This window comes from Gadus macrocephalus, chromosome 1 (genome assembly GCF_031168955.1).
Source record: "Gadus macrocephalus chromosome 1, ASM3116895v1".
Classification (NCBI taxonomy): domain Eukaryota; kingdom Metazoa; phylum Chordata; class Actinopteri; order Gadiformes; family Gadidae; genus Gadus; species Gadus macrocephalus.
Genome location: NC_082382.1, coordinates 4,954,047 through 4,982,007, shown reverse-complemented (window position 1 = coordinate 4,982,007; position 27,961 = coordinate 4,954,047). Strand labels below are relative to the sequence as shown.

Below are 27,961 nucleotides of genomic sequence, written 5' to 3'. Positions count from 1 at the left end.
TTATCAACTTCATTATTTATTGGACGTTTCATTTACATTGAGGGGATTTTGATGAAGCTTTAATCCAAAGCGATTTTAAACGATTCATGCACAAATTCACAACGACGGCGGAGTCAACCACGCAGGGTGACAGGCAGCTTTTCGGCAGCAATTAGGGGGAGGCGTCGCGTCTTGCTCAGAGACTTCTCGACAGTCAGCTAGGTGGAACCGGGGATCGAACCATCAACGTTCCGGTTAAAATTCAACCCGCTCTTCCTCCTGATCTACTACCGCCCCTTTCAATGCTTGTCCGGACGTAAAAGGCATAAAATGCAGAAGTGAGTGAAGCCTTCTTCCCAGCAGAGCTGGGTCTTACGCTCCGACCGACACGCTGCAGGCTGCAGCTGGTCTTCTGAATGAGGAACACTGCGTCCATCACGCGTCACATGGGGCTCGGAGAACCGTTTCCTGAAATAATCGTCGACGTTGCATCTTCATTTTCTGTTCGGCCATCGTCACATTGATCCTCTTTCATTCGCTCACACGGTTCACCTATCATTCCAAACAAAATGATCAGCAAAGTTAAAAATGCGATGTCTACCCTGGTGGGAGGAATGATCCCTCACGGCCACCATCACCCCTCCGGTACCGGCCAGAACAGCGGCTCATCGGAGGGCTTACCCCCGCGGTTCCCTTACGGTCGACCGGACTTCTTGGACCTTACCCCGGAGCTGCTCCAGTACTCCACCGAGCACGCCTCGCGCCCGGTGCTGATGCTGAGGAGGGACAGCAGGCTGCCGTGGCGCACGGGATACGCAGAGTGAGTGATGAGCATTTTGTATATATATTTCATTGCTGAGCGCAGAGGAACGTGTTTTTATTGGGTGTAAGTTCAGCAAAAGATACATGGAGATTGTCCGGCGTTGGAATTCCCCGTCTTGAAACCATCATCACATGTTTAGTGTGACCGCAGCCTCAGCAGTTCCTCACTGCAGCAGCCCAGGTGATGGCGAGTCTGGCCCTCTTCTAGTGCATAGGATGCCTTCACAGCCATCCCCCAAGTCGGTGGCGGTGTCCGTGTGGCTGCCTTGTGATTATGCTCCACGGTATATGTTTAAGTATCTCCACACGTGACGGAATGATACTGATCCAGTGATCCAGATATTAATGTCCTACTTCCTGAAACATATTTCTGCAATGGCTTTATATGCCTACATTTCCTGGTATTGAGTATTCTGTCAATATACCAAAATAACCAAGGGAATTAAAATCCAGATTCTGTCCTTACTTGTATTATTTAGCAGCTGCAGACTATCTATTACTTTTACAACATAGACAGTATGAGCAACACAATAACTCCACAATAACATGACAATATGTCCCTTTTAATTTAGCAAACTGCATAAGAAAGCTCCATGCATTAAAGATGCTAAATGATTCTATGCTATAATCCTGCGTCTGTATGCTTATTAGGGTGAAAGCAACACAGTCCAACAAGGTAGAGCAATAGATTGAATGGACCAGAATGTGCAGCTCTGTTAATTCCACATTGAACAGAGGTTGGTGTTTTTTATCAAGCTACAATAAGACCGAGCTAGACCTGTTTAATCTCCATGGCCCACGGCCCACGGCCCCTGGACCAAGCCCTGAAGCAGGAGCAACAAAAGGCAGAATAACTCTTCCCCGTGACGGGGTTCCAGGGCCTCTATCAGGGTGGGTTTCAGGAGATATCGAGAGGGATGGTGGATTGAAATGAGGATGCGTGAACATTCAGTTTATCGGTAGGTGATGATTAGCAGATGCTTAACAGATCTTCAGAAATGTATATATTTGTCTGGGATTATAGCTTTTTAGGAATAAAGGTAAATGTCTCAAAGCAAGCAAATTTAAGGCTTTGGGCCATGATACCTGTGGTCCAAAGAACATATGCTGGACTTAGTCATTTATCGATCAATAACAAAGAAAAACAACACTTGATGCACCCCTAGAGATGTGATATTCCACTTTATTGTTTGTAAAGGCCTGTTCTGTGCCGGAACATGCCTATACCTCTCCTTCTCCTCTGCCGTGTATGTCTTGGCTATACTAGGTAGGCACCATGATGGCCTGACACCAGTCGGTGGAAGCTGTCCAGCTGGAGTCTGTTGGCCTGGCTCCACATACTCTTGGCCAGGGATACACTCTATCCCTCATTCCCTAGCAGCAGCAAGCATTTCCTTTTACCGTTTTACAGCGTTTTAGCTATATCTATGTTCCAACCCTTCCGTTCAACCCTAATTTTCATGTCCCTTTGCACATGCAATTACATTTTTGTCTTGATAATTGTAACCAATATACAAGGGATGCAGGCCCATCTCCTGAAATATATGTTCCTCCAAATGTCAACCAAAGTTCAACCATGCAGCACACTGAAGATGGACACATCAGTACATCTGACAACATGTGATTCATACCAGTTTTAAAGTGAGTTCCAAGGTTAGTCCCACTGAGCTTCACCCCCTCTTTCTTTGAAACCCCAGATACCTTTGGAGGTGGAAACAAGAGGGAAACAAGTCCTGAGTTTGCTCCTATTCGATTTTTTGCATGTCAATTAATTTACCCTCTCTAACATAATAAGGCGGAGTTTACAAAAGTCTGCCATTTTGTCAATGCGCTGTAGTAAAACGATGAAAAAGACAATGCTCCCATCGATATTAGAATCCAGCTGCACAGCATTATGTCAGCTTTCATAGTTGAGTGTGCTTACGGTAAGTGGCCCTTAGGCTTTTAAGAAATAGTAACCTCCTTTATTTAGGGCTTTAAAGCATATATGACGAGAGACGGGTCTGACACGCCAAAATATTTCCCAGACCTCACTTTGTGTTGAAGGTCCGGCAGGTGCGCGGACATTGGGTGATTGTTGTCTCACTGATGCTGCAGTGGTGGATGAATGGCACTTTAATCATGTCAGGATTCTATAATATGTAATTTGACCAAACAAAAAGCCCTCATGTTTGCCATGATGCAGCGTATGAAGGTTTATGCGTAAGGCCTGTCAGTATTTTTTCCATCTGCAGTCCTCCACTTGATTTGTTAGTTATCTATTTATTTACCTAGCAGCAACCTGGAAATTGATGTTCCTTTTTCAGATTTAATTTGATAAACTATCCATTCTTTTAATGCAGTTTCACATTAATTGGCCACATTGGAAGGTGATAAACCTCCACAAATGGGTCAAAATGACTCATGAACTTCATGAATCAATTTCAAGCTACAAACTTCAACCAAATAGCATGCTGATACATTAGCAATGGCTTGCATGTAGGGCATCTCTTTTCTAAATATAATTTTGACTTAATAATTATCTGCAAGTTTGCCATGTATCGTAAAAAAAAGATTGGTTACAGTATGTACTCAATGTTAGAAAATCATAAGAATTCAAGTGAATTTTATTTGTCTATTCAAAGGATTTCATTGCACCAATTTCGCACATCTTTCTTACACATATAGATTTGTCATAATTCATCCCTAAAGGTTTGGGCTGTTTTTATTAGGGCTATTTTCTGAAACAGTCAATGCCACTCTTGAGGCATACACTAACCACGTATGACTAGTGGTGGAATCTAATCAGCATTATTTGTCGTATGTTCCCAAAATAAGTCACATTCAAGTAAGGGCTAAACTGCTGCTGAAGGAATCCCCTTCTGCCTCACGCCCAGCATTACTCTCATTATAGGTCATGTGACTTACGCACTATGCCAGCAGTCACAGCAGGGCTTGAACCAGCTGTTACTCATTAAAAAAAACAGTTACTTAGTTGCATTGTAATAATAGTTTGGATGCACGCACCCTTACAGTTCCGTTGGTTGCTACGTCAACTTCTAGCATACAAGATGCACTGGTGTACATTTCTGCAGATCGTGTGTGTGTGTGTGTGTGTGTGTGTGTGTGTGTGTGTGTGTGTGTGTGTGTGTGTGTGTGTGTGTGTGTGTGTGTGTGTGTGTGTGTGTGTGTGTGTGTGTGTGTGTGTGTGTGTGTATTTTCTTTTCAAATTACTCCAAGGATTTAAGTACAAGTTGCCTTTAGGACAAACAACAAGTCCTAGGCTAGCAAGAGCCAAATAATTAGTCTACATTTTGCCTATCCCATTGTCATTTCAAAGTTGAAACCTCCTGCTTCTCTTAGCCTGGGTCTTTTAAGCCCTATGATACTTAGCATGGTTCAGGACACAGTCATTGTGCAAGGGGTGCTTCATATCAGGATGTGGAAATATGCTTTGTTTCCTTTTTGAAACTTTCCACTTGATGTAAGTCGAAAGCATTATTTACTAGAGTTGGCCAAGGTGCCGTTCAGTAAAATAATCACAAATGCATATAACACAAACATCTGCACTGTAGAATTCAGTTCACTATTAAATCATAACATCAGAATCATACCTTTACCACCCAGGTATAATTACGTTAACCTAATACGTGAATTCCACCATTTGGGCGAGGTTACCTTTGAAAGAGGAATTGGAAGAGTGGCTTCCTGCCAGGTCTAGATTTGCCACACTGGAGATCGGCGGTTTGGTATTAGAGTGAATACCGTGCCATCAGCAGAGCACCTAGAGCGATGCATTACTGTACGGCCATTATCTTCCATGGGCCGTGGCTCATAACAAAAACCACTGCATCTCTTCAATCAATTCCCTAATGTTGTATGACTGCTTCCTGCCCGCGCTTTCACCCTTTGTCTTGAGCCGTCTGCGGATAGCCTGCCTGTCTCTCCTGCAGTCTAGCTCTCTCTAGCTCCCTCCATCTTTCTTATTTCTCTCTATTACCCTCTTCTTCTCCCTTTCTTCATTTTGTTGTATTGGTGCCACAGAATGAAGTAAGCGGAGTGCGGTGTGAACAAACATGGTTCACAGTCTAACTCCCTTCTGCCCTCTCCTCCCCCCCTCCATTCTCTACTTGTGCTCCAGGGTGATCAATGCGGGCAAGAGCATGCTGAACGAGGACCAGGCCTCCTGCGAGAAGCTGTTCGTCAAGAAGCCCTCGGGGAAGCACCGCAGCTCCCCTCTCCAGGAGGACACCGGGGTGAGTACTGCTTCATATGCAACATCAGCTCCCCGTTTCTGTGAAAGAAATTTGTAGAGTTTTGACCATGAATAGGAAGCAGTACTCCCTTATATTAGGAAAGAGTGAATGAACCCTTTAAGAGGCTGTTGGTATTTAGTTATTAACCTAGCTATAGTGTGGTCAGTAAAAACAGAAGAGAAAAACATTCAATGTTGAAGCGTGTGATCTAGCACTTTGGGCAGCTAACAGTCTACTGCTCATGGTTAATGTTAGGCATCCAGTAATCTCAAAAATCAGACTCAGGATTATTCATCTTAAATCATAAATAGCAGACGATCTCATATGTGAGGTGACCAGGCCTGTTTTTCTCTTTGCTTCATATTTATTTCAAACAATCATTACCAATATTCACTAGTTTACTTTAAAAATCGTAAATACTATTCTAAAAACATTCATCCACTCGTGGTTGAATATTTCAGTAGCAAAACAGGAAGCAAGACATAACCCTGCACCTTTTAGTGTTTGGTTTCTTTCCAGGGCTCTGCTCTCTGTTCTGCGTTGCAGTGTAGGACCTTGAGATAAGGCATACAGCAGATAACCACGCTTAGGAGGAGATAAGGCCCTAAGCATAAGGTACCATGCCAATTACAATCAATCTTAGAATGGACATTGTTTGTTTTCATGAACCTGAAACTTGTGTTTTATTTTCACCGCGTGCCACAAATCTGATGTAAGATTAATAATCTATCTGATAGAAGTCGAACTCTCTTTATTTGGTTCACTTTCTTTCACTTCACATTAGTTTGGATCAGTCATGTTGCTGGAGGCAGAGATTTGTAAGTGCAGAGTTGGCTTACAGTAAACACAAACTCGGACAGAATAATCACACGTTTCCCAGTAGGAAGGCAAGCTAAAACCTCCTATCTGGACCCAGAACCTTTACAAATCAACGCAGTGTAGATTGGCCACTGTATAAATACATGTTATTTAAATCCCTTTCCGGAAGCCTAAGCCATTCTTGAATGGGTTACGGCTTAGCGTCCCTTATGGTAAAGCCGGAAACCTCTTTGTGTTTTTCGTTTTAAGGCCCATGCCATCTCCCCCCAGATTTTCTCCTTCTCCAACTCGGTTGGAGAGCCGGGTGCCCCGAACAGGCACTACGGAATTTGTTGAAGTTTCGATTTTTACCTGATTTATACCATCAGGGTTAGGGAACAACATTCGATTATTTGCCCAGTGTAAATTGAAATTCCAGCTATCAAATTTGTCATGTATTATTGTTTGTTAATCATCCACAAAAATACATTATTGTCTAGCCTGTACTATGTCCCTACGGCTGAGACCCAAGTCAAGGATAACAATGATGAATCGTTCGTACCTCATGTCATTTAGTATTCCCTCTGAGTTTCCCCAATGTGGGAGGTGGAAAGCTCCAGGATTCCCTGAACTGCATCCTTCTTCCTGACATGAGGATGTCTTCATTGGGACTGTGATTGATTTGACTTCTTTCTTCCACTTTGGCCTTTTTATCGTCTGAGGATTGAAAGCAGCTCTCATCAACATCCATAAATAAGACAATCCTGATCAATATCAGGATTGTCTTTTGAGCAAATACAATCCCCCACACACGTATACACTCAATCTGCGTCTACTTGCCCTAAAACGAATAACATAGGCAGTTTTACATACAACGCACGCACATACGCGTGCACACAGATTTCCTGTGTAAATCACTTGATCTAAGTTTGGTGAGGCGCTTTTATTTGTTGCATTGCGTAACCTCGTTTTGGATAAGTCGAGTTGGACATCTCACTGCCCTGGGTTATGTAAACCTTATTAACAGTGCAGGTATCCACAAGAATTACATTTTGTTAATTGCTTCAATAACATTTGCCCTGTTTATAAACATGAATAAGTTAATTATGCCGGGAAATATTGAATACCACCATAACTTAGAACTAGAACTGTATTTAATATTAATAATATATTTTAAACTAATCTTTGTTTAACCAGGTTGGTCTCATTGAGGTCATTTATGTTTTGTGAAAGAGAGACCTAGAGATGTCCAACACGCTTTCGACTTGGACACTGGAAGATCGGAAATAGTTTCAAACCATTCCAATTAGGGATCGACCGATATATCGGTCGGCCGATATTATCGGCCGATATTCGCAGTTTTTACGTGTATCGGTATCGGCCGATACGCGGCTGATTTTCGCCGATTTTTTTTAAATATATATATTTTTTTTTTACTTGTTCTACCTCACCTGTTTTTAATATTTGTTAAATATTGTTCATCTACTTGTTCTTACTTGTTCTACTTCACCTGTTTTTACTATTTGTTAAAGATTGTTTTTTATATTGAAGTTCAATAAATGTTCCTTTAAAAAAATAAATAAAATAAATCGGCTCAAGAAAATCGGTATCGGCGTATCGGCTAAGGCTGATGAAAAAATATCGGTATCGTATCGGCCCTAAAAAATCGGTATCGGTCGATCCCTAATTCCAATGATACTATTGATGGCAGGGAAGCTGTGATAACCAATATATATGATACCTATGCAGTAGGGATGGGCACGAGTAGTAAATTCCAAACTCGAGTGATCGAAGGAATTCCTCGAGGATCAATCGAGTACTCGTTAAATCAAATCTATTTTTAGAATGCAACGCATCTGCAGCAGGAATAGGCCTGATGATGAACGGCAATATTACCAACCAAACATGTAATGCTTATTCTCCATCAAAACAGTCAGAGTTATCAGAGTATTCATTATTTATTTTTGCAAACGTTCAAAACACATTTTCCTTACAAAAATAAATATGCGTCTCACAATTTAAATCACGTCGAACCAAGGCCTGTAACAGTTTAAAAAAAACGAAACAAGTAGCCTAACCATTGCAAATAAATGCTTAAAGCTGCAAATAAAACGGCAGCAAATGGACTATGGAAATACTCAGCGTTGTGATCTTCTCTACACGCCCGGGATTACAGCTGCGTCTTGCGGCGGTGAAAATAGCCGACACACTTTCACTTTCACCGTTGCTGCGGGTCTGCTTTCCCGAACTCACCGTTGTGTTTCAGGAGCATATGTTGCCGCATAGTACTTTCTGGTAGCTCGATTTCGCTTGGCATATTTTACATTTCACCTTATGATCTCCTATTTCTTTAAAGTATTTCAATTCTTCGCTGCGGTTTGCTTTAACCGCCATCTCTTAACTTTTTGAATTCTGGCGTGCCTGCACACGGCACGGAACGCGCCATGGAAATGGATGCATTTAATTTTCTTTGTGCCCACGTCATGCGTTAGTGGCGCTGACAGAAAATTGATGCATTTGCTTCAGAAAACTTTGTTTGTGTGTGTATATGCAAACTCGAGTTTGCCTGTCCACCAACCGAGTTCATTTGTAACGAGGAGTACTCGAGTAATCGATTCCTCACGCCCATCCCTACTATGCAGCACTATATGCATGTGCATTAATCCTGCGTCATAACCTTCTTAACCGTGGACCACGTCTCCCCGGCCCCAGGACGCCACGGGCATCCCGCTCCACTTCTGGGGCGTGTACGACGGCCACGCCGGCTCGGGCGCCGCCATCGCCGCCTCCAAGCTGCTGCACCGGTTGATCCGAGACCGCCTGGGCGAGGTGGCCCACCTGCTGGAGAACCCGGCCAGCCCCCCGCCCATCTGCCTGGCCAAGAACGGCAGCCCCTACCAGGCCACGGAGAGCAAGAAGGGCGCCGCCGCCGCCGCCGCCGCCGCCGCCCAGCAGCAGGGGGAAGGCGCCGCAGCAGAGGAGCCCGACGCCATCAGCGACCCCTCCATCCGCTACCACATGGAGAAGGTGGTGAGCATGGAGAGCCTGGTCATGGGCGTGCTGGAGAACGCCTTCCGACAGATGGTGAGTAGGAGCAGACGTACGTACGTCCCAAGCCAACCTCACTCTCTCACCCTAACCCCGTGTGTGTGGAAGCAGCCATGCAGCCACTGTGGTCCATGCAGGCTTCCAGCAAACATGACAGAACAAGGCCTGCTGTTGCTTCGGTACTCACGATACTTACTTTTTGAAGTTCTGAACATACTAGGAGCTTTCTGCGTTCAGCCAGTGTGAAGCAGGTGTGACTATGTACATAGTGGGCGTTTGTGTGCAAAATGTGTACTTTAAAGTCTGGTCAGGTGAATAACCATAACGTCATGCCCATGTCCTGTCCTTTAATGACCCAAGTGCACAAAGGCATGCGCACGCACGCACGCACGCACGCACGCACGCACGCACGCACGCACGCACGCACGCACGCACGCACGAACACGCAGGGTCAAAGCTTCATAGGTTGATTGAATCTGTTCCTATGAGGTCTGGAGTTGCACAGCGCCCAAAACACATCTGGTAGCGCACTGCGGAAAGATTAACCAATTTGACCTTTGACCTGCTGCTGACTATCAAAGCAATTATAGTGTGATGCCAGTGGAGAGGAGTGATTTGTTAGGATAAGAGGAAATGACTCTCCCTACCAGCAGGTGGCGCTAGTCTGTATTCTTCATTCAAAATGGGATACCAGAACTAGGACTGCTGAGATATACAAATGTGAAACAAAGCAGCCTACCATTTCACACCACTTTCGATCATATCATATCGACAATATGTGAAAATTATTAGATAAGAGGAAGTTTAAAATGTGACTATAGTGTTGCGTATGCCCTCTTGATGAGGTCATTTCTGCTTTGATAATTCCACTTCTCTTCTTGTGTGCTGATTCACTTAAGATGAAACTCAGAACTAGGGGACACACCTCAGGACTAGGGGACACACCTCAGGACTAGGGCTGCTCGATTATGGGAAAATCATAATCACGATTATTTTGTTAAATATTAAAATCGCGATTATTCAAACCATTATTTTTGAGTTTGAAAACATGATGTATTTATTCAGCATTTCTCTCGCAAAAAACACTTTGTAACTGAGAACTTGGAAATTTCGACTTAAAGAAATACACAAAATGGTCAAAAAGAAAAAAATTCAAATCTAAAATAATGTGCAGATATGTATCCAGCTGTTCTTTCTATAAAACATTGAGTAATAAAAAATTGAAAACTCGATTATATTGGTTTTGTGATCGTTTGACGCTAAATTCAAAATCGAGATCGAAATTCGATGAATCGCCCAGTCAGAACTAGGGGACACACCTCAGACCTAGGGCTACCGATGGGCAGACATCAGCCCACAGCCAAACGTGGGTTTGGTGTGTCAGGGCCTTGAGGCCATCCCATCACCATGACCCCTGTACAACATTCCACTTATCAATAGATAAGCTAGACCATCCAAGCTATTTACATATACATTGATTTGAGTTTGTTTGGTCTGTTATTGCATCACTTTGAATGAATTGCTGCTCTATAGTCTTAATAAAAAGAATATGAACGGCTACGCTGCTCAGAGAAAGAGGTGGAGGCTGCATGCTTCTCTTTTGATTCTCTTTTTCTCTTGGTTCCAGGATGAGCTTATTGAAAAGGAGAAGGCATCCTACACAATCTCTGGTGGATGTTGTGCCTTAGCTGCTGTCCAAATGTTGGGGAAACTTTATGTGGCAAATGCTGGAGATAGCAGGTAAGGCAACAGGAAGTTCTCCTTGCGATGTTGCTCTGATTGCAAATGTTGATGCATAAATTAAGGTTTAGCATAAAACATTATTGCTTTAAGGTTCATGCTATATATTCATCCCTTTATTAGCTTATCTCGTATTTCTCTTGTGACGTAGTGTTCTGAAAACATAAAAATAAAAATGTTCATAACATTGCCAACCCAACGTGATGATGTCAGACGACAGTATCTGGCGCCATCTGGGATCTGTTTAGTGCACTGCAGTGTCCATGAAATGTTTTGAACGTCCTTGTTTGGCGATTGTAATACCCACTGGCTGTCGTCCTCCTGTCTATGTGACCCCACTGTTGTGCTCTGTCTGTCTTGTCTTTCTTTCTCTATTGGTCTACCTCTCTTTCTCTTCGTCTGTCTCTGTTTCTCTCTCATATTCCAGGGCCATAATTATACGAAACGATGAGGTTATTCCAATGTCTAATGAATTCACTCCTGAATCAGAGAGGCAGCGGCTACAGTATCTGGTATTATCTTAAACATTCTATGTTGAACATCTGCACTGTCCTATATTTAAAAGATAGGATAATTTTTTTCCGGTTGCAGGAAAATTATATTTAGTTCCATTTCATGCTATTACGTTTTCCCCTTGTTACATGTAAAATGCATGACCACCTTTTAGGGGAAGCATTCATCTTTTTTTTTTTTGTTGTTTGATGAACATATTCTGAATATAAAGGCATGTGCTTAAGTGTTAAGACCACCTGAAAGGGGGTATCTTCCATAATATAAGGTATTTTTTAGTACAATATGCTAATGAACAAGGGATGTGGTTGAATCTTTCATAATTTGATTGGTGACAGAAATGTTACGCCCCTCTGCTTGCAAGCCGATCAAAACAACTTTCTGTTTTAGAGGAGATTTAGGTCATTGGAGTTTAACATTAAATAGGTACAAAAAAATGCTCATTCTGTATATTTATTTGAGATCCATGTCATTCATCTTTAAAAATCCTTTAGAATTCTCGTAAGGAAAACATTGAACCACTTCCAATAAATGCTAGTGGGATGTGCAGTTATGTAAACTGTCTTTCTGAGTCATAGAGGGGTGGAGGGTTAAAGTACTGCAGCCCAAACAGTGGAGTGGATATGCCAGAGGAGTTTTGTAACTAGATATGCAATTGGATATAGTTTCTACATTCTCTCTCTTGGTTTGAAGTATTATTGTTGATGTTTTCCAATAGAGGACTTTTAAGGAGCTGAGGTTTGCAAACATTGTCTGGAATGTTTTGAGCTTGATTTTGAATTCCTTAATTTGGTGATGATCCGGCAGTTATTTTATTTTTAGCTTTAACAAACTCAAACAAATAAATACCATTTATTAACTCGTAATTCCAATATTCATTGAGGTATTTATTTTATTTGTTTCTATTTAGTTTGGGTTGATTTTGTGTTCCACATCCACCATTGGTTAATGCCCTCTGTGTTCCACCTCCAACAATTCATTCATTACTACCGATAAACACAATTGGTTCTGTCATCTTTTGCCAATGCTGTGCCTCACACCAGAACATTCCACATTGTTCTGGGATGACAAGAAGGAATCCCCTATACCCACTTCTGCAACTACAAGCAAACATTTTAGTTTGTTTCTTGTAAATATATTTTTGAATTAGAATCGATCAGAGGAAGAAGAGGAGAATGACTCCCATTTTTTGTGTGTGGTTTTGTTGTTAGAATGTCATTCTGAGTAATGCATGTTTCTGTTCTTGGTCCCTCTAGGGCTTCCTGAGGCCAGAGCTACTGGGGAATGAGTTCACTCACATGGAGTTCCCTCGCAGGATCCAACACAGTGAGCTAGGCAAGAAGATGCTCTTCAGAGACCACACCATGACGGGCTGGTAATGACCTGCTCCAAACCATCACTCCTCTACATTATTTCCTGTGAAGGAGAACATGATGTGCATTGTTGACTTTTCAAGCCCCTCGGGACTGTAAAGAATTATACTGGCTCGACCAATGGTCGTGAATGTACCCAAAATGCAGCTGGATTTTGACAGTGCTTTAATCCCAACAATTTGTTTGGTGTCTGGGTTCTAGGGCTTATAGGACTATTGTTGAAGACGATCTGAAATTCCCCCTGATCTACGGAGAGGGCAAAAAGGTAAAAGGAAATTGTATTAAAGTCTTCAAATGGGTTTTCATGTCTCACTGGTTATGATAATTATTACTTAAATTCACACTCTTCTAGCATAAAAACATCACGATGTTGCTGAAATGTATTTTTTCTTACTGACTGTCTGTCTTTCCACGTGGTAACCATATTTATTTTGTGCATGCACCCTTAATTGCTTGTGAGCTTACAAAGGGGTTTTGCCCGCCTCTGACTCTCTACGGTAGGCCCGCGTCATGGCGACTATTGGAGTGACTCGCGGCCTGGGGGACCACGACCTCAAGGTGTACAACTCCAACATCCACATCAAGCCATTCCTCTCATGCTGTCCGGAGGTGAGGGCCACACATCTTTTATGGCCAACGATGGTAACGAATCACTGATATACAATGAAAATCATATTGTATATCGGTCCAATGGCAGGCTGCATTTGTTTGATTGAAACAGTAATATCTGTATTATTACAATAATTGTATTATTTTATAACTTTCTGCTTTTTATAGTGATGCTATAGTGTTACTGTAGTGAGACCATAGTTAGATATTAGAAAAAAAATTGTTATTAGAAAAAAGTAGGGGGTGGAAAATAATCGATTCGTCTCGATGCAGATAAGTTAATAATCGTAATTTTAATTGGAAAAATTATAATTTATAATTTTCTTTTTTTTTAATTTGTTTTATTACATTTGTCCGTCTGCTGTGACATTATGTTCGACCAGAGACGGATCATTTTAGTCATTTTCAAATGATGCAACATTTTTGGATCAAGTTGTTTTAGAATAAAATCGTTGACCTCTGAATCTGAATCAAATCGAATCGTGAGGTACCAAGAGTTTTCCAGTCCTAGAAAAAAGTGTTAAATGTCAATACTTGGGAATGCTATTAGTTATATTATATTTGACTACTACTACTATCAGCTGACATGAAAGGTTGAGAGGAAACAAGCATTGGTGCAATCATAAGCACAATAATGTTTCTGAGCACGCCTGTTGATATGTCATGAATATAGTTCAGGCCCTCTGCTGCCCCCTGCTGTAGGCTCTGGTCTCCTTCACCCTTCAGTCTCAATCTGATCCAACATCTCCTGGATAAACATTGTCGGCTTTAGTGCACCGATATCACAAATGACACAAAAATAAGAAGCATTTACAATGTCAACCTCTAACAATAATGGTGGAATCTGTGTTTCTCTGACTGCATTGCATTTCCAGGTGAAGGTGTACGATCTGTCTGAGAATAAGCACGGCCCAGATGATGTCCTGGTCATGGGTACAGACGGACTGTGGGATGTGACCACCGACCAGGAAGTGGCGGATGCTGTATCCACCTTTCTGTCTGGCTGTGACCCCTCCGATCCCATGAGGTACAGGTCATCATCTCTGCAATGGTCCTGGTTAGGATACTGGTAGTCTCGCAAAGCCAGACCAAACTACAGCAAGTAGAATGGTCTGGAACCACGCTACGTCGAGCCGTCTATCCGTGGGGAAACTGGGCGGGCCTGTTTTTATTTCTTTAAACCAATCACAATCGTCTAGGGCGGGGCTAAACCCGGGAAGCAGGTGTCCATGCAAAATAGTGCCGGTTGGAAATGCCAGCAACCGGATGGGGAGGAGTAGCGGGGAAATCCGACGCTAGGCAATAGACGCTGTCCACAGACTAGGATACTGGTCTTCATTTGTGTTATGTCCACTAGGGGGCACCCTTTAGCAATAGTTTACAGTTTCCATTGGACCTGTGTGGTTTCCAAGATGGGGCTAATTCTACAGAAAGAATTTGGAGAATTCCTGAGTTTCCTGGAACATAGCAGGTCGTGTTTGGGTCAAGGTTACGAGACAGTTTATATCAGTTTGAGCATTAAAGCTGCTGTTGGTGATAGTCCAGAGTTGTAAGGAGAGATAACAGAAAAGAGCAGAAGAGTCTGATATTTAAACAACCAAAAAAACTCTCTCAGCTCCGCCCTTAAGTGTTGCACCTCACACACCCGTGATTTACAGGCAAGATGTACACCCTGATTGGTCTGGAGATATTACGGCACCATGCAGACGCACACATTATATCATTTTAGTGTGTTGCATATCGATTGTAATACGCAACACGCCATTCTCACACAACTTTGGTCAAATTCCAGTTGACTTAGGTTTCCCATCTGTACTAATCTATATTATACAACGGGGGGCCTGAATCCAGCGATCTGATTGGTTCCTAACTGTTGTATAATGAGCGTATACATAACTGCTATGACGCCCAATCATTTTGTGAAAGTATCACTCCGCGCCTTGAAGTGGAAAGTGTCAAAGAATACAACCGTATTTTTACTAGTGTGTGTGTGTGTGGAGTCATTTTGCCATAATTTTAACAGTTGTATAAAAGCAATAGCACAGTTCACTGAAGCCTAAAATCGGCGAGTGAACTGCTCCATAGGATAAATTGCCGGCGAACCGCTCTATCAGAGCCTTCTCTCGGAGGGACGCTAAAGTGTGTTGCATAGCGACGGTCGATGCATAGCGGCAGCCAGGAGGGACTACTTTTTGGTAGTCTTTAATAAAACGGCTACTTTGATTTTCTTGGTTTCTTTTTAAATGTAGTGTGTCTATGACTTTCGTTTCGCCATAACAGTAACCGTTGTATAAAAGCAATAGATCACTTCAGTCAGTGGCATGTGCTCATTATACCACTGTGAAGGGGGTCGTCGGCCCTCCGCTGCGCGTCGGGGCCGGTGGTATAATGAGCACATACCACAGCCTGGCGTGATCTATTGCTTAAATATAAGGGTAATATAAAGGTTTATAAAGGTTCTACCTGTGTTGGTTAACCCCCCCCCCCCCCCCCCCCTCACAGGTATACGCTGGCCGCCCAGGACCTGCTGATGAGGTCACGAGGCGTGCTGAAGGAGCGCGGCTGGCGGTTACCCAGCGATAGGTTGGGCTCCGGCGATGACATCACTGTGTTTGTGATCCCGCTGGCGGGCCATGAGGGAGAGTCATGAGTCCCCCCCGCCTGACCCCCTGGACTCTCCCCGCTCCGTCCCCCCGACCCCAATGGTCCCTGACGTCAAAACTATTCAGAGGAAAGGAGCAAGGAAGAAGAGCTCAAAATAACTGTTCTCCTTTATGGAAAGGATGAGTAGGTCTGTGAAGATTCCTAGACAGCAACCACTGGATCAGGACCCCAACCACTGGATCAGGACCCCAACCACTGGATCAGGACCCCAACCACTGGATCAGGACCCCAACCACTGGATCAGGACCCCAACAACTGGACCAGGACCCTAGACTAACCACTGGACCAGGACCCCAACCACTGGACCGGGACCCCAACCACTGGACCAGGACCCCAACCACTGGACCAAGACCCCAACCACTGGACCAGGACCCCAACCACTGGACCAGGACCCCAACCACTGGACCAGGACCCCAACCACTGGATCACGACCCCAACCACTGGATCACGACCCTAGAACAACCAGGTGACCAGGACCCCAACCACTGGACCAGGACCCCAACCACTGGACCAGGACCCCAACCACTGGACCAAGACCCCAACCACTGGATCGGGACCCCAACCATTGGACCAGGACCCTAGACCAACCACTGGACCAGGACCCCAACCACTGGACCAGGACCCTAGGCCAACCACCGGACCATGATCCAGGACCAGGACCCTGTACAGAACCCATGTAGTCTCATTTCCCCACATGTGACTCAAAACTAAAAAAACAATGAGAACCCTTAAATGCCGATGAATGTTACACTCCCTCTTTAAAGCCCGCTTAATGTGACCGTTGCCAATGAGAATTAAATCCAAATATATTTTTATTTGTTATTTTGGAACCCAAACTTCAAAGCAATCCCAGCTGAATGTCAGTCTCTTCCAAAAGAAAACTACCAAACGTTTGCGTGGGAATATTGGTGTATCGGGACAGCAATAGTGTGAAGAGAAAGGCCCTGAGAGACCTCAGTTCCTGTACATTGGATACAACTCTGGAGTTTGGCTCAAGAGGAACAATGAGGCTGTGACTAGTGCGTTACAGTTTCAGTCAGTAACTCAGTAGGCTCCCTCCAGGCCCAGATGGATGATGGGAGCTGTGGGCCAGAAGCACTTTAAGACTGTCCTACATGATCAATTGGTTCATCTTTTGGTAACTGAGATTTACAATTTTGGTGTTGAATGTAATAATGATCCAGTTTTGTGACTTTATGACCGTTCCTGCACTGGTAAATTGAGGACTTTATGACCATTCCCGCACAGGTAAATGAAGGCGTTTGGATCTTCATAAATGGCAGGATGTGAACATTGCTTTAGTTTGGCTTTTCTTTTTTCTGGCCTGAAAACGTCCCAAAAACGGTTGGTAGGCCTATTTTTAGAAGTGATGTTTGTCACAGATATGCCTTATTATGATTAAGAAATTAAGGATATGTTTCTGCTGAGTTTCAAATGCACTTACGTTTTTAGAAGATACAATTAAACTGTATGCCCTTAAATGTAATTTTTAACAATTATTTTGTCTTAATTTTTAACAATTATTTTGTCTTGCCATCATTTATTTTATAACATTTGTTTTATGTGTTTCAATACTTGAAAACACATATTTTTTCCACAATTAATTGTTTGGACAAAAATTGAAGAGTAGGAGCAAAGCGGTACAAGGAGAATGCGTACCAATTTGTAAATGAATACGATATTTTTTCCCCCCATTTATATATTTTTCATTACACAACAACTTAACAAATGTACAATGAGTACCTGGACGCATTGCTTATATTATTTCCCTAGTTAACAAAATAAACCACATTCAACAAATAAATGAACTTATATTTGATTCCATTAATAATATTGTTGCTATTTGAAGACATGGATACAACGATAATGCTTTTTTATAACTAACATGGCAAAGTGAAGACCAAATTGTTTGGCTGTTTTCTGTCTGCAGCAGGGTGCGACACACCACCATGAATAGGTATGATGTCATCTTGGAATGGGAGAGGAGGGGCGGTAAAGGCAGCTCTCAGGGGGAGGATCCTGGGAGAGAAGGGGAGGTAGAGACGAGAAAGCCATCAGTGGGAGGATCCTGGGAGAGGAGGGGAGGTACTGGGAGAGCTCTCAGTGGGAGGATCCTGCTAGAGGAGGGGAGGTGGTTGCAGCTCTCAGTGGGAGGATCCTGCTAGAGGAGGGGAGGTAGTTGCAGCTCTCAGTGGGACGATCCTGCTCGCCTTTCCAGTTCCATCCTCGATCAATTACACCATACTGCAGCAAGTGAGTGCGTGTTACCATCCAGAGGAACATCAAGTGGGAAGTTAGCATCTCCTAAACGCACATTCGTTGTCGGACGAAAGGTAAGGCGAAGTAAATGTGAACTAATCCTTCTCTGTGGTTTTAACGCGCCTACCTTTGGACATGGCTCACTTAGGGCGATCAGGAAGCTTCGGATTACTTCGGTGAAACAACTGTGGTTTTGGCCCTACTTAAAAACGTTCGCATGTCTTATTTATTTTCCTCTTTGGATCGCCTAACCTAAGGTTTGGGTCGAATCCCCTCTGCCTGCAATCCACTGCTGGGCGTATTTCAACTGTTGATATGGTGTTTCAAAGTAAAAGCACTGTGTGTCTTTACTGAACGCATCTCCGCCTATAGGCAGAATACTTCCCCCTATGAATTTAAAGTACTTATTACAATACAGAGAAGAAACAAGCAATACACGTCTAAAGGAGTTGGCATTTTTTTTATATATATATATATATATATATATATATATATATATATATATATATATATATATATATATATATTAAAAAAGCCTCTTATTGTGTTGATCCAATGACGTGTTAATGTGGCCCAATTTGAACCAACAACTTTTGGGTCAAAGTTCAAAACAACAGCTATAATGTTGTGGTGTCCTTATAAAGAATGCTATGAAGGCCTCATTTAGTCTATAAACTATTTTGAACCAACTCTTTTACAGTTTCACTGTAGGATGTTTAATTGTCGGTTTAGGCTCCAACCTCTCTGCTCTCTCACCTCTCAGCTCTCCTCTCTCAGCTCTCAGCCCAGCCCTGCTTCTGCCAGCTTCTGAACTCTGTCCCATTGTTCACCCTCTCAGAGACTCACATAGGCTACGTCATTGCTGTAGTCCTGGATGTAGATTGGTCTGGGTTTAAGTCACTGCTTGTCTGACTTGCTTTATTAACCAAGCACACAGCGGGGGCACGGATGTGGCGATGAACATTAGCAACCAGGCAAAGGACGGGGAAATTCCAAGACTTTCTATTGATTTATACTATTGTTACTACCGTGTAGGTCTGTGCCTGCATGCCACCACAAGGCATGACTTGCTGTCATGCACTGCATATTTTGGAAAATAGGGCAAATTACAAAACTAGGATAGGCTGTCCAATCAGAAGCTGGCTGGGAGAACATCACCTGGCCTTACATTATGTTGATATATTCTATTATACTAGCTCTCCTGCAATGACTCCATCCTCTTCATCCTCTTCCTATTGCATGTAAACCATGGACTGTATGCGAAAAACATACGTTTTTGTTTCATATTTATTGTTTAGATAATAAGATCGGAATAATCGGTTTAAAGAGTAATTTGGGTTGCATTGATTATGAACAAAATGGGCGTTATAGTCAGAATTTCAAATAGATGGCGGCTCCACAGTCCAGATGTGCGTCCTGTTAGGTATGTCTGAGAGTGTAAAGAGGTTCATTCTTGCTGCACTATACAGCCTGTTGATTATCTTCCTGTCCTCCCCTGAGTCCAGTAGGACCTCTTGAGGGGCCGATGGGTGGTTTGGGTGGTCGTCATTTATTAACCCAAGTGACTGTTACATAATCTACCGTAGAATTGCTTACCGAATGGCTACCAGCCTGTATTTTCTGTTGTTGGTGTTAGGTTAAGTGTCCAAGTATGCACTCCCTATAGAGTCCAAAGGCAGGTCTGTGAATGCCTCTTTGCAACAGGCCAAATGAAACCTAACGATATGTGGTAGCAAAGCTGGCCTGCATCCTAAGACTAAGACACACACACACACACACACACACACACACACACACACACACACACACACACACACACACACACACACACGCGCGCGCGCGTACGTGTGTGTGTGTGTGTGTCGACCAGCCTCCACTGAGGCTCATTCAAACAGAACGGCGTCCAAAAAGAGCAGATTCCAGAGAACAGGAAGTGGACTGTTTTGTTTCACAGGGCCGTTCTCTAGGAGTCTTGGTGCTGCTTCTGCCTCCCACTTGTTTGGCTTTAACACTGAGTGCCCAACCATAGTTCAGCCTTCTCACACTTCTCAGATAAGAATTTATTTCATTGTAATGTAACTTATTTAAACACGGACAATGTACAAAAGAAACATTAACCTTGTTTAGAGCAAGGAGAGATGCATTGTACCAGGTTTTAGCAAATTGCTATTGTCCACCTGTAGTCCCTAGAGGTGGTGATAGGTTTCCATGTTCTCCAGTAGGTTACTGAAGGTTTATTTCTGATTGTGTTGCGTGTGTCACAATGTGTCATAAGATAATACCGAGAACTGATTCTAAAAAAACAGATCTCAGCTAAATATTGACCACACCAACGCCATGGTTTTATATGTGTATTGGGAGTGTAAAGCACTAGTTAATGGTTAGACTTTGACAAGAAGAGAAGAACCTTGTATAGTAAGTTACTGATGGCATGTCACTAAAGTTTGACCTGGTTTTCAACAGTCATCATGGCTGCTTTGTCACATTAAACAATAAGTACTGAAGTATCGGTAATGTAATTATTGAAACTTAAAAGGTATTTTATTCAACATTTGTACAGCAACCTTCATGCCTCGATGGCCTTACACAAACAAAGTAGTTGTCACGAAGTTGGGGAAGTTCCTGAGGTTGCAAGAAAACGACATACACGTCTTACATCCAAAGGAGGTGAGAGGAGCGTCTGGTCACAGGAAGAGGAACAGAGCAGTGGAGGAACTGGAGTGTCCGGAGTGTCAGGAAGTGAAGGAGTGGGAGGCTGGGCTGACTCGCTGTGCAGCCTTGCACAATCTGCATGGCGGCCACTATAGATCATCCCCTGGCTCACCCTGTGGCCGCCCTGCTCATTATACGAGCACCTGGCCCCCAGGGGAAGCTCTCCATTATGATCAGTATAATTGTGGGTGAGGCCCGGGCTGGTGATGGTCGCCAGTGTTAGGAACGTCCCGCTGAATCGTCCTGTGTTCACAGGGAGACTGTAACGGCTCGGTCACTCGTCCCCGCTGGAGGTCCCATTTGTTCGGTTTAATCTATTTGTTTTATATTCAAATGTATTAGTTGCCGACCATGGTTCCATGTTTGGCTTCAGTCATTGTGTTTGCTGAACAATGGGAGGCGACGACTGACTGACTGGCTGGCGGGTGCTGTCTGTGTTGTGGTACTCCATAGACTCAATCAACACAAACAGTCAATCCACAGAGACAAAAAGCCAGAGTGGAGTTATTGTTTTTCCCACCACACCACTTAAGATTCCAGAGACTCAGTGGGATTGGTTGTTTCTATTATTTATAGTAAACAAGGAATTGAGTTCTTATCAATTTGCTCTCTGCAGGGAGTTTCTGCCGTTCACTTGCTTTGGTGGAGACTCAAGGTCTTAATGCAGCACTCTGCCCTCTCTCACACACTCACCCTTGGCCCCTGCGTTCAGCTGGTCAAGTCAAGTCTTTGCCGTGCATCAATTGGTCATTTTTTTTAGCAGCGGAGAACCCTGGAACCCCATGTTGATTCATTCATTCAAGCTGCAATTCATTTAAACTTTCCATGAAGAGTAAATGTATGTGTGAATCCACCCAGACAACACAGATTGTAGATGGTTCCTTTTACTTGTATAGTTCGCTCACACGCCAGGCGTGTAGCTAGAACAACGTCTTGTGTGATTTGTGCGGCTAATTGTATTAATGCGACATCAAGTAGAGATATAACGTCTCTTCCTGTGCTTTCTCCTTCAGTGATGGCCGCCATTCGGAAGAAGCTGGTGATTGTCGGGGATGGAGCGTGTGGTAAGACCTGCCTGCTCATCGTGTTCAGTAAAGACCAGTTCCCCGAAGTCTACGTACCCACCGTGTTTGAGAACTACATCGCTGACATCGAAGTGGACGGAAAACAGGTGTGTGTGTGTGTGTGTGTGTGTGTCAGTCCGTCTGTCTATGTGTCTGTGTCTGTGTCTGTGTCTGTGTCTGTGTCTGTGTCTGTGTCTGTGTCTGTGTCAGTGTGTGTGTGTGTGTGTGTGTGTGTGAGATTATGTGTGCTCCCTTGGGGGCCTGACAAAAGCCATTTGTTGTTGGCCTCTGCTGACCAACTCCTTCGTGTCCAGCACTTGGCAAAACAGGAAGTGACTCAACTTCCCTCGCTTCCTGTACAGACAGCGAGCAGGGATGTCCAGGGAAGTACCCACCGAGCTCTAAAGACCCTCCCTCCTCCTGTAGATCATATAATTTATTATTTATTTATCTATGGAGCTGCTCATTTCCTGTTCTAGAGAGGCCACAGAGGGACGCCTTATTGTTGAGTCACAGGAGGAGATAGACTAGGAGATAGGGCCCCGGAGCTCCTCACTGTGGAGGTAAGGAGATGTCTTCCTACTGTGGGACTGCAGCAGTCCTGGCACAAATGTCCCCCCCATCACCAAATTCCAGCCGCATTAGTTGAGTGTCTTCTCTGCTGCCCCCCCCCCCACACACACACCTCCCACAGTACAGCACAGGGCAGTTCTCATGGCATTCTTGTCTTGGGTGACTTGTAAGGACTTACTAAAAAATAGTTTGTCCTTTTCCTCCCAAAACAGTTGGTGTCCTACAGCAGGTCGAGAGGGAACACCACTGTGCTCATTCCTCATGTCGGCATCGCAGCCCGATAACAGGGCCGCTAATAGCCATGCTAACAGCCCTGCTAAAGCCTGCAAACAGCCTGCTAACTGTTGTTTTTTTTGGGGGGGGGTTAGTTATTCTTAGTTTTCTTCTGAACCATGATTCACCGCCTCGGGATTGCCAATGGATTGTGCTCCCATTTGGAAGGAAAGGCACGGTCCCTAATCTCAGATTTGCACTAATTGAATGAATCTATATCCTGATTGGATAAGACCCCGGTTCTGCGTTTGCGTTTGCTTCCAGAACTCTGATAACGGAATTAAAGTGATGAACAATGAATGCATTCCAATCAGAAGCACTAATGAGAGTCTGAATAGAGAATCAAATCCATTTTGGGGTGGTTATTGTGGGATCTGATCTGCTGTTGTACCACGCCCGCACCCCGCTTCTAGTACCCGGCTGAACTATGAATACTGATTTGGTAAAATGATATCTTATCAGTAAAGTAAAACTTAATTGAGGTTATTTTGCATGAAAAACATGTGTAAAGCAAGCAGTGTAAACCAAATCTAATTAGAACACCTTGACCGGTTGGGAAGGGACTCCAGCTAGAGCAGCCTCTCCTGGCTGCGAGAGACCTTTCTGTCAGATAAATGCACCAGAGACATGCTGAGTGTTGCACTTCCAGAGGAAAAAACAAACGGCCAGCCGCCTAAGGACCGGATGTTGTTACACTTTGATATTTTAACACTTTCTAAACAATCGTGACAATAGGGAGTGCCCGTTGCTTCATCCAGCTCTGGGTGCCAGTCTTTGATTACACCGGCTTGAGGCTGATGATCGGTTATTCTGGATTTTTTTTTCAAATTCTTTTCATAAAATGTTTTGTGTGTGTGTGTGTGTGTGTGTGTGTGGTGTCTACTGTTGGAGATAAGAGGTGGAGTGCCTGTTTTCCTTCCTCATCCTCCTCCTCTCTCTCTCTCTCTTTCTGGTCTGACCCCAGGTGGAGCTGGCTCTATGGGACACTGCGGGCCAAGAGGACTACGACAGACTGAGGCCGCTCTCCTACCCCGACACAGACGTCATCCTCATGTGCTTTTCCATCGACAGCCCCGACAGTCTAGGTGACTGACCGGCCAGCCGTCCGTCTCCGGGCCCTTGAGGAGGAAATGGTCTTTGATGAGAGAGAAATAATGTTGCTATAAACGTCTTTGCCTCAGGGCTCAGTCTGCTGCAGTCACAGCAGGAATTGTGTTTGGCCTGTTCATAGTTTTTCTCCAGAGACTATTTCAGCGTTGTCTGTCATATTTATAACCACTAGTATTTCTCTCGTTTTTTTTTTTCCTCCTCTTCTCAGAGAATATCCCTGAAAAGTGGACCCCTGAGGTGAAGCACTTCTGTCCCAACGTGCCCATCATCCTGGTGGGCAACAAGAAGGACCTGCGCAACGACGAGCACACGCGGCGAGAACTAGCCAAGATGAAACAGGTACACCTACTCAAGTCCTCAGGCCGGCCATGGCTGGCTGACGCGTTTTGTTGAAGCACTGTTACCAGGGGGGGGGGGGGGGGAGAGACTACAGAGAGAGAGAGAGAGAGAGAGAGAAAATTATTTATTTTTTCAGAGAATATGTTCATAATAATATAATATTCATATCATTATTTAGGTCAATGCAAAACCAATCGGGATCTGCCAAATGTCAACCCCTTAAGGACACTAATGACACACACACACACACATCCTGAAAGGACTATCTTAAGCTCTTTGTTTAACTTTTTAAATGGCACATTGAGCATGTGCCCTCATCATGTGTCAGAGTGGACCAACCTGTCATTTCCCGCCATTCTCTGGTGTAGCTGGTCATAATAATAGGAACATGGAGACAAAGCCCGGGATCTTTTTCCCAGCCGCCCCCGTCAGCTTTTCCTTTCTCTGTGTGGCCTGGCAGCGGTCAGTGACTCACCGAAGCCATTGGCGTTTTATCGCCTTTCAAATGTTCAAACTCACCCCCAACATGCATGATGTTAATGGGATATCCCTCAAAACAAGATTTCAGTTTTTTATGCATGAAATCTTTTCACAGCTCCTGATAAAATGTTTTCTAGTTTTCTTTGAGGAGACATATTATTTTCTAGAGTTCAGCAAAATTTCATTTCACAATTCTATAAAAAGTGGCGGCTTCAGTGAAAGTGTACACATAATGCAGGCCAAGTTATTCTGCCTTCCTTATGAACTAATCTTCTTTCCCCTATTATCATCCCCTTGGGCTGTTTCTTGAACCTGTAGCCATGAGACTTTCCAATGTGTCCTCAAACCAGGCTGTATGTGATTTGTGTGACTATGGTTTGGACAGGAGCCGGTTAAGCCAGACGAAGGGAGAGAGATGGCGAACCGGATCAACGCCTTCGGCTACCTCGAGTGTTCCGCCAAGACCAAGGACGGCGTGCGGGAGGTGTTTGAGATGGCCACTAGGGCGGCGCTGCAAGTTCGCAAACGCAAGAAGAGCGGCTGCCTGCTGCTGTGATCATGTAGCTAGGCTAGGCTAGGCTAGACTGGGCTAGAGATGGAAGTCAAGTGACCCAAGAAAACATCCTGAGAACCACGTGGACTGACCTTACAGATTGCATCCTTGTACCGTATCTCCCATTTCACAGTGTCAGGTCGGGTGAAAGGGAGAAGAGCAGTGCTGACCAATACCACGGACGTTGTTTATAGCATCAGTTAGAAGTGAAAATTCTGGACTTTGTTTTTCCTTCCTTTTATAGCACAAGCTGTCTCTCCATGTATTTCTTTTGCTTTGCCATTTTGAAAATGCAACACAAATGTCCACATTTGTATGCTAAAATTGTTTTCCATGTGCATTTATCCTTGCTTGCTGAAGATGCATATATCTGTACACACGCTCACGCTCTCCAGATTTCGTTTTTATAATCCGAAATCTATTTTCAAGATTTGTATTATTTTTATATTTTTTTATAAAATATAAAAATAATGCTAATCTTGAAAATAGGAGTGTAAAGTAGGTGTGGTCCGAGGAGGGAGCCTACTGAAGACACCTTCTTGGCTTTGCCGGTGCCTTTTTCATTATTCTTTTTGTTTTATTTTGTATCCATAGCAACAACAGCTCATTATATTATGTCACAAATTCCAACTACAAAGACCAAGAATCTTCCTTGTTTCAGTTAAAGACCTGCGTTTCCTGGTGCTGAAAGTCACCAGGAGTGGCCTTCTACACCCTGGTTTACTGTCAGGTCCCTAACCCTTATAGCCCCCCCAGTGTACCCTGGTTAACTGTCAGGTCCGTACCTTATAGCTATACCTTATAGCTCCCCCAGTGGAGCTCTGCCCCATTACTCGCTTTTAAACTTGCACTAAAAGCTAAAACTGTGGGCCCCCCATTTGAAACATATTCTTTACAAGAATGTGTTTATAAAGAATTTGAAACTAAACAACATTCCAAAGCTGTCTCGGAGGGAGGTCGGTGTGTCACAGGTGTGTGTGTGTGTGACTGTGTTTGTGTTAGTGACTGTCTGTTTGTGAGCGATTGTATGTGCGTGTGCACCAATGCAGGAACAGATTTGGGATAGAGCCTCCAGATGCATGCAAGAAAGACAAAGTATTTGGAGTTTTACAAGATGTTTCAATCATTTAAGCACATTTTAAGAGATTTTTACATTTGAAGTATTTGTCTCTTAATATTTAAATCCTGCTATTACAATGTATTGTGCAATGACCACCAAACATGGACTTTGTTTGTTTTTAAGGAAAGATGATTGTTGTGGGATTCAAGGGATCATTGATTATTGTCATTATTAAAAGAAACACTGAGCAGAATTGAGACCTGGACACTGAATTAAAGGAGGGATGGAGAACGTTAAATATCCTCTGACTGACCAACATTAAAACCCAATATGGTCCATGAGGCCTAAATCAATCAGGTGTAATGGAAGTTTTGAACACAGGGGTACCTCATGATGTCAATAATGGACACTGGCTTACAGGCCAATAATTAGCCAAATTAGCTTCATTAGTGAGTTCTTCGGCCTATTCCACCTCTGTGATGACGGCCTATTAGGCTTAATGTCAGGATGCAGGCCACTCAGTTAAGGAATACGGTTTATGTATGTACACACAATAAATGAATAAAATTGTATATAAATACATATACAAGCAAGTTTCTTCAGAAGCAGGGCGTAGTACAACTGGTCTATAAATGAAAGGTTTACATGCTCACATGCATCAATAGTTGTTATTATCTGTGAAGTAATGGTGTACTCTCAGGTGTCACATCTTGTTTAACTGGTCGTCGTGACTGATTCCTTCTTGATTATTTTCTCTGAAGAGCGTGTTCTCCCAGTCCAGAGCCCTTCACTTCAGACTCTGGTTCGCCGTGCCTTTAGCTGAGCCTGTGGATTTCTAAGCACCTGTCTCTTTTGGGTTAACCAGAGCAAACATCTTCGACAAGGTTTAAAAGTGTGTGGGTGGGTGTGTGTGGGGCCTTCAACAGACATGATGTAGCAGATATATGGTATCGGTTCCTCTCCGACACACCAAGATGCATATTGAGAATGTTATTAAGCAAAATGTGGAAAACACACGGGAACTCCTCTGCATTTTATACTTTCTTCAGGTTCACTTGAAAAATATGAATGTCTTCTAATGTTTTTAATACTTGATTTGCTTAGATATTGTGAATAGGGGATACAATCATTTTTATTCATAAATAGGTCTATAACAAACCCTCTCAACTAATAGCATGAGCTTGAGATTAGTGGTTTGGTTGATTTCCTTTAGTGTCTTAGTTACAACAAACTGACATACATACATATATGTATACATATATATATATATATATATATATATACACACACACATATATATATATATATACATATGCATATATATACGTGTTTATACATATGTATGTATGTATATATATGTGTGAACATAGATATAGTTATATTGGGCTCAAACAATAAATAAAAGAGTGGTCTTTTGGTTCTACATTTGGGATGAACATACTCCCATTGTTATGCAAAGCCATGCCCTCTAGTGGTCAAGTAGATGTACCGTAACCAACTAGATAAAATGTGGGTGGTGTAGAAACACTGACAATGGCAGAAGTTGGATGCAGAGCATATTTTTATATGGGTTCACTGTTTATAAGCAAAGGAAAAAATATGAATGAAGGTATTTCCAAAACAAAGGAGGTCTATGGTCTTTGGGCATATAACTAGGGCATGTCTACTGTATTCATACCCATTTCATGCCTTAATAAAAGTTCTTGCCCTCATGACAGTCAAATGTATGCATTATTCCTTCCAGTACAGTTTAGATATTG

The 27,961-nt window shown here is 43.3% G+C and overlaps 2 protein-coding genes and 3 long non-coding RNA genes across 6 annotated transcripts; 2 read left to right on the top strand and 3 right to left on the bottom strand.

Annotated features, from left to right (window-relative positions):
- Window positions 1–845, bottom strand: LOC132466546 (uncharacterized). Its single transcript, XR_009527882.1, has 2 exons — window positions 704–845; window positions 1–531 (listed from the first exon to the last, which is right to left on the bottom strand). It is a non-coding gene; the product is annotated as an uncharacterized LOC132466546 (long non-coding RNA).
- ppm1j (protein phosphatase, Mg2+/Mn2+ dependent, 1J) lies at window positions 528–17,472 on the top strand. Its single transcript, XM_060063731.1, has 10 exons — window positions 528–799; window positions 4,922–5,036; window positions 8,547–8,918; window positions 10,510–10,622; window positions 11,050–11,134; window positions 12,389–12,507; window positions 12,707–12,770; window positions 13,007–13,114; window positions 13,990–14,141; window positions 15,617–17,472. Exons 1-10 carry the CDS (start codon window positions 549–551, stop codon window positions 15,762–15,764), a joined length of 1,527 nt encoding a protein of 508 aa, XP_059919714.1. The 5' UTR covers window positions 528–548; the 3' UTR covers window positions 15,765–17,472.
- On the bottom strand, window positions 17,151–18,948 carry LOC132466554 (uncharacterized). Its single transcript, XR_009527884.1, has 2 exons — window positions 18,794–18,948; window positions 17,151–17,797 (listed from the first exon to the last, which is right to left on the bottom strand). It is a non-coding gene; the product is annotated as an uncharacterized LOC132466554 (long non-coding RNA).
- On the top strand, window positions 17,844–26,454 carry LOC132466504 (rho-related GTP-binding protein RhoA-C). 2 transcript variants are annotated; one of them, XM_060063763.1, is made up of 6 exons: window positions 17,844–17,909; window positions 17,954–18,111; window positions 21,763–21,920; window positions 23,624–23,744; window positions 23,978–24,108; window positions 24,974–26,454. In XM_060063763.1, exons 3-6 carry the CDS (start codon window positions 21,765–21,767, stop codon window positions 25,142–25,144), a joined length of 579 nt encoding a protein of 192 aa, XP_059919746.1. In that variant the 5' UTR covers window positions 17,844–17,909; window positions 17,954–18,111; window positions 21,763–21,764; the 3' UTR covers window positions 25,145–26,454. The 2 variants fall into 2 exon arrangements, with proteins under 2 accessions (XP_059919746.1, XP_059919741.1); XM_060063758.1 differs by lacking the exon at window positions 17,844–17,909 and having other exon boundaries at window positions 17,936–18,111.
- Window positions 25,424–27,013, bottom strand: LOC132466537 (uncharacterized). The gene is made up of 2 exons (XR_009527881.1): window positions 25,927–27,013; window positions 25,424–25,881 (listed from the first exon to the last, which is right to left on the bottom strand). It is a non-coding gene; the product is annotated as an uncharacterized LOC132466537 (long non-coding RNA).
- Window positions 27,014–27,961: the final 948 nt, after the last annotated feature.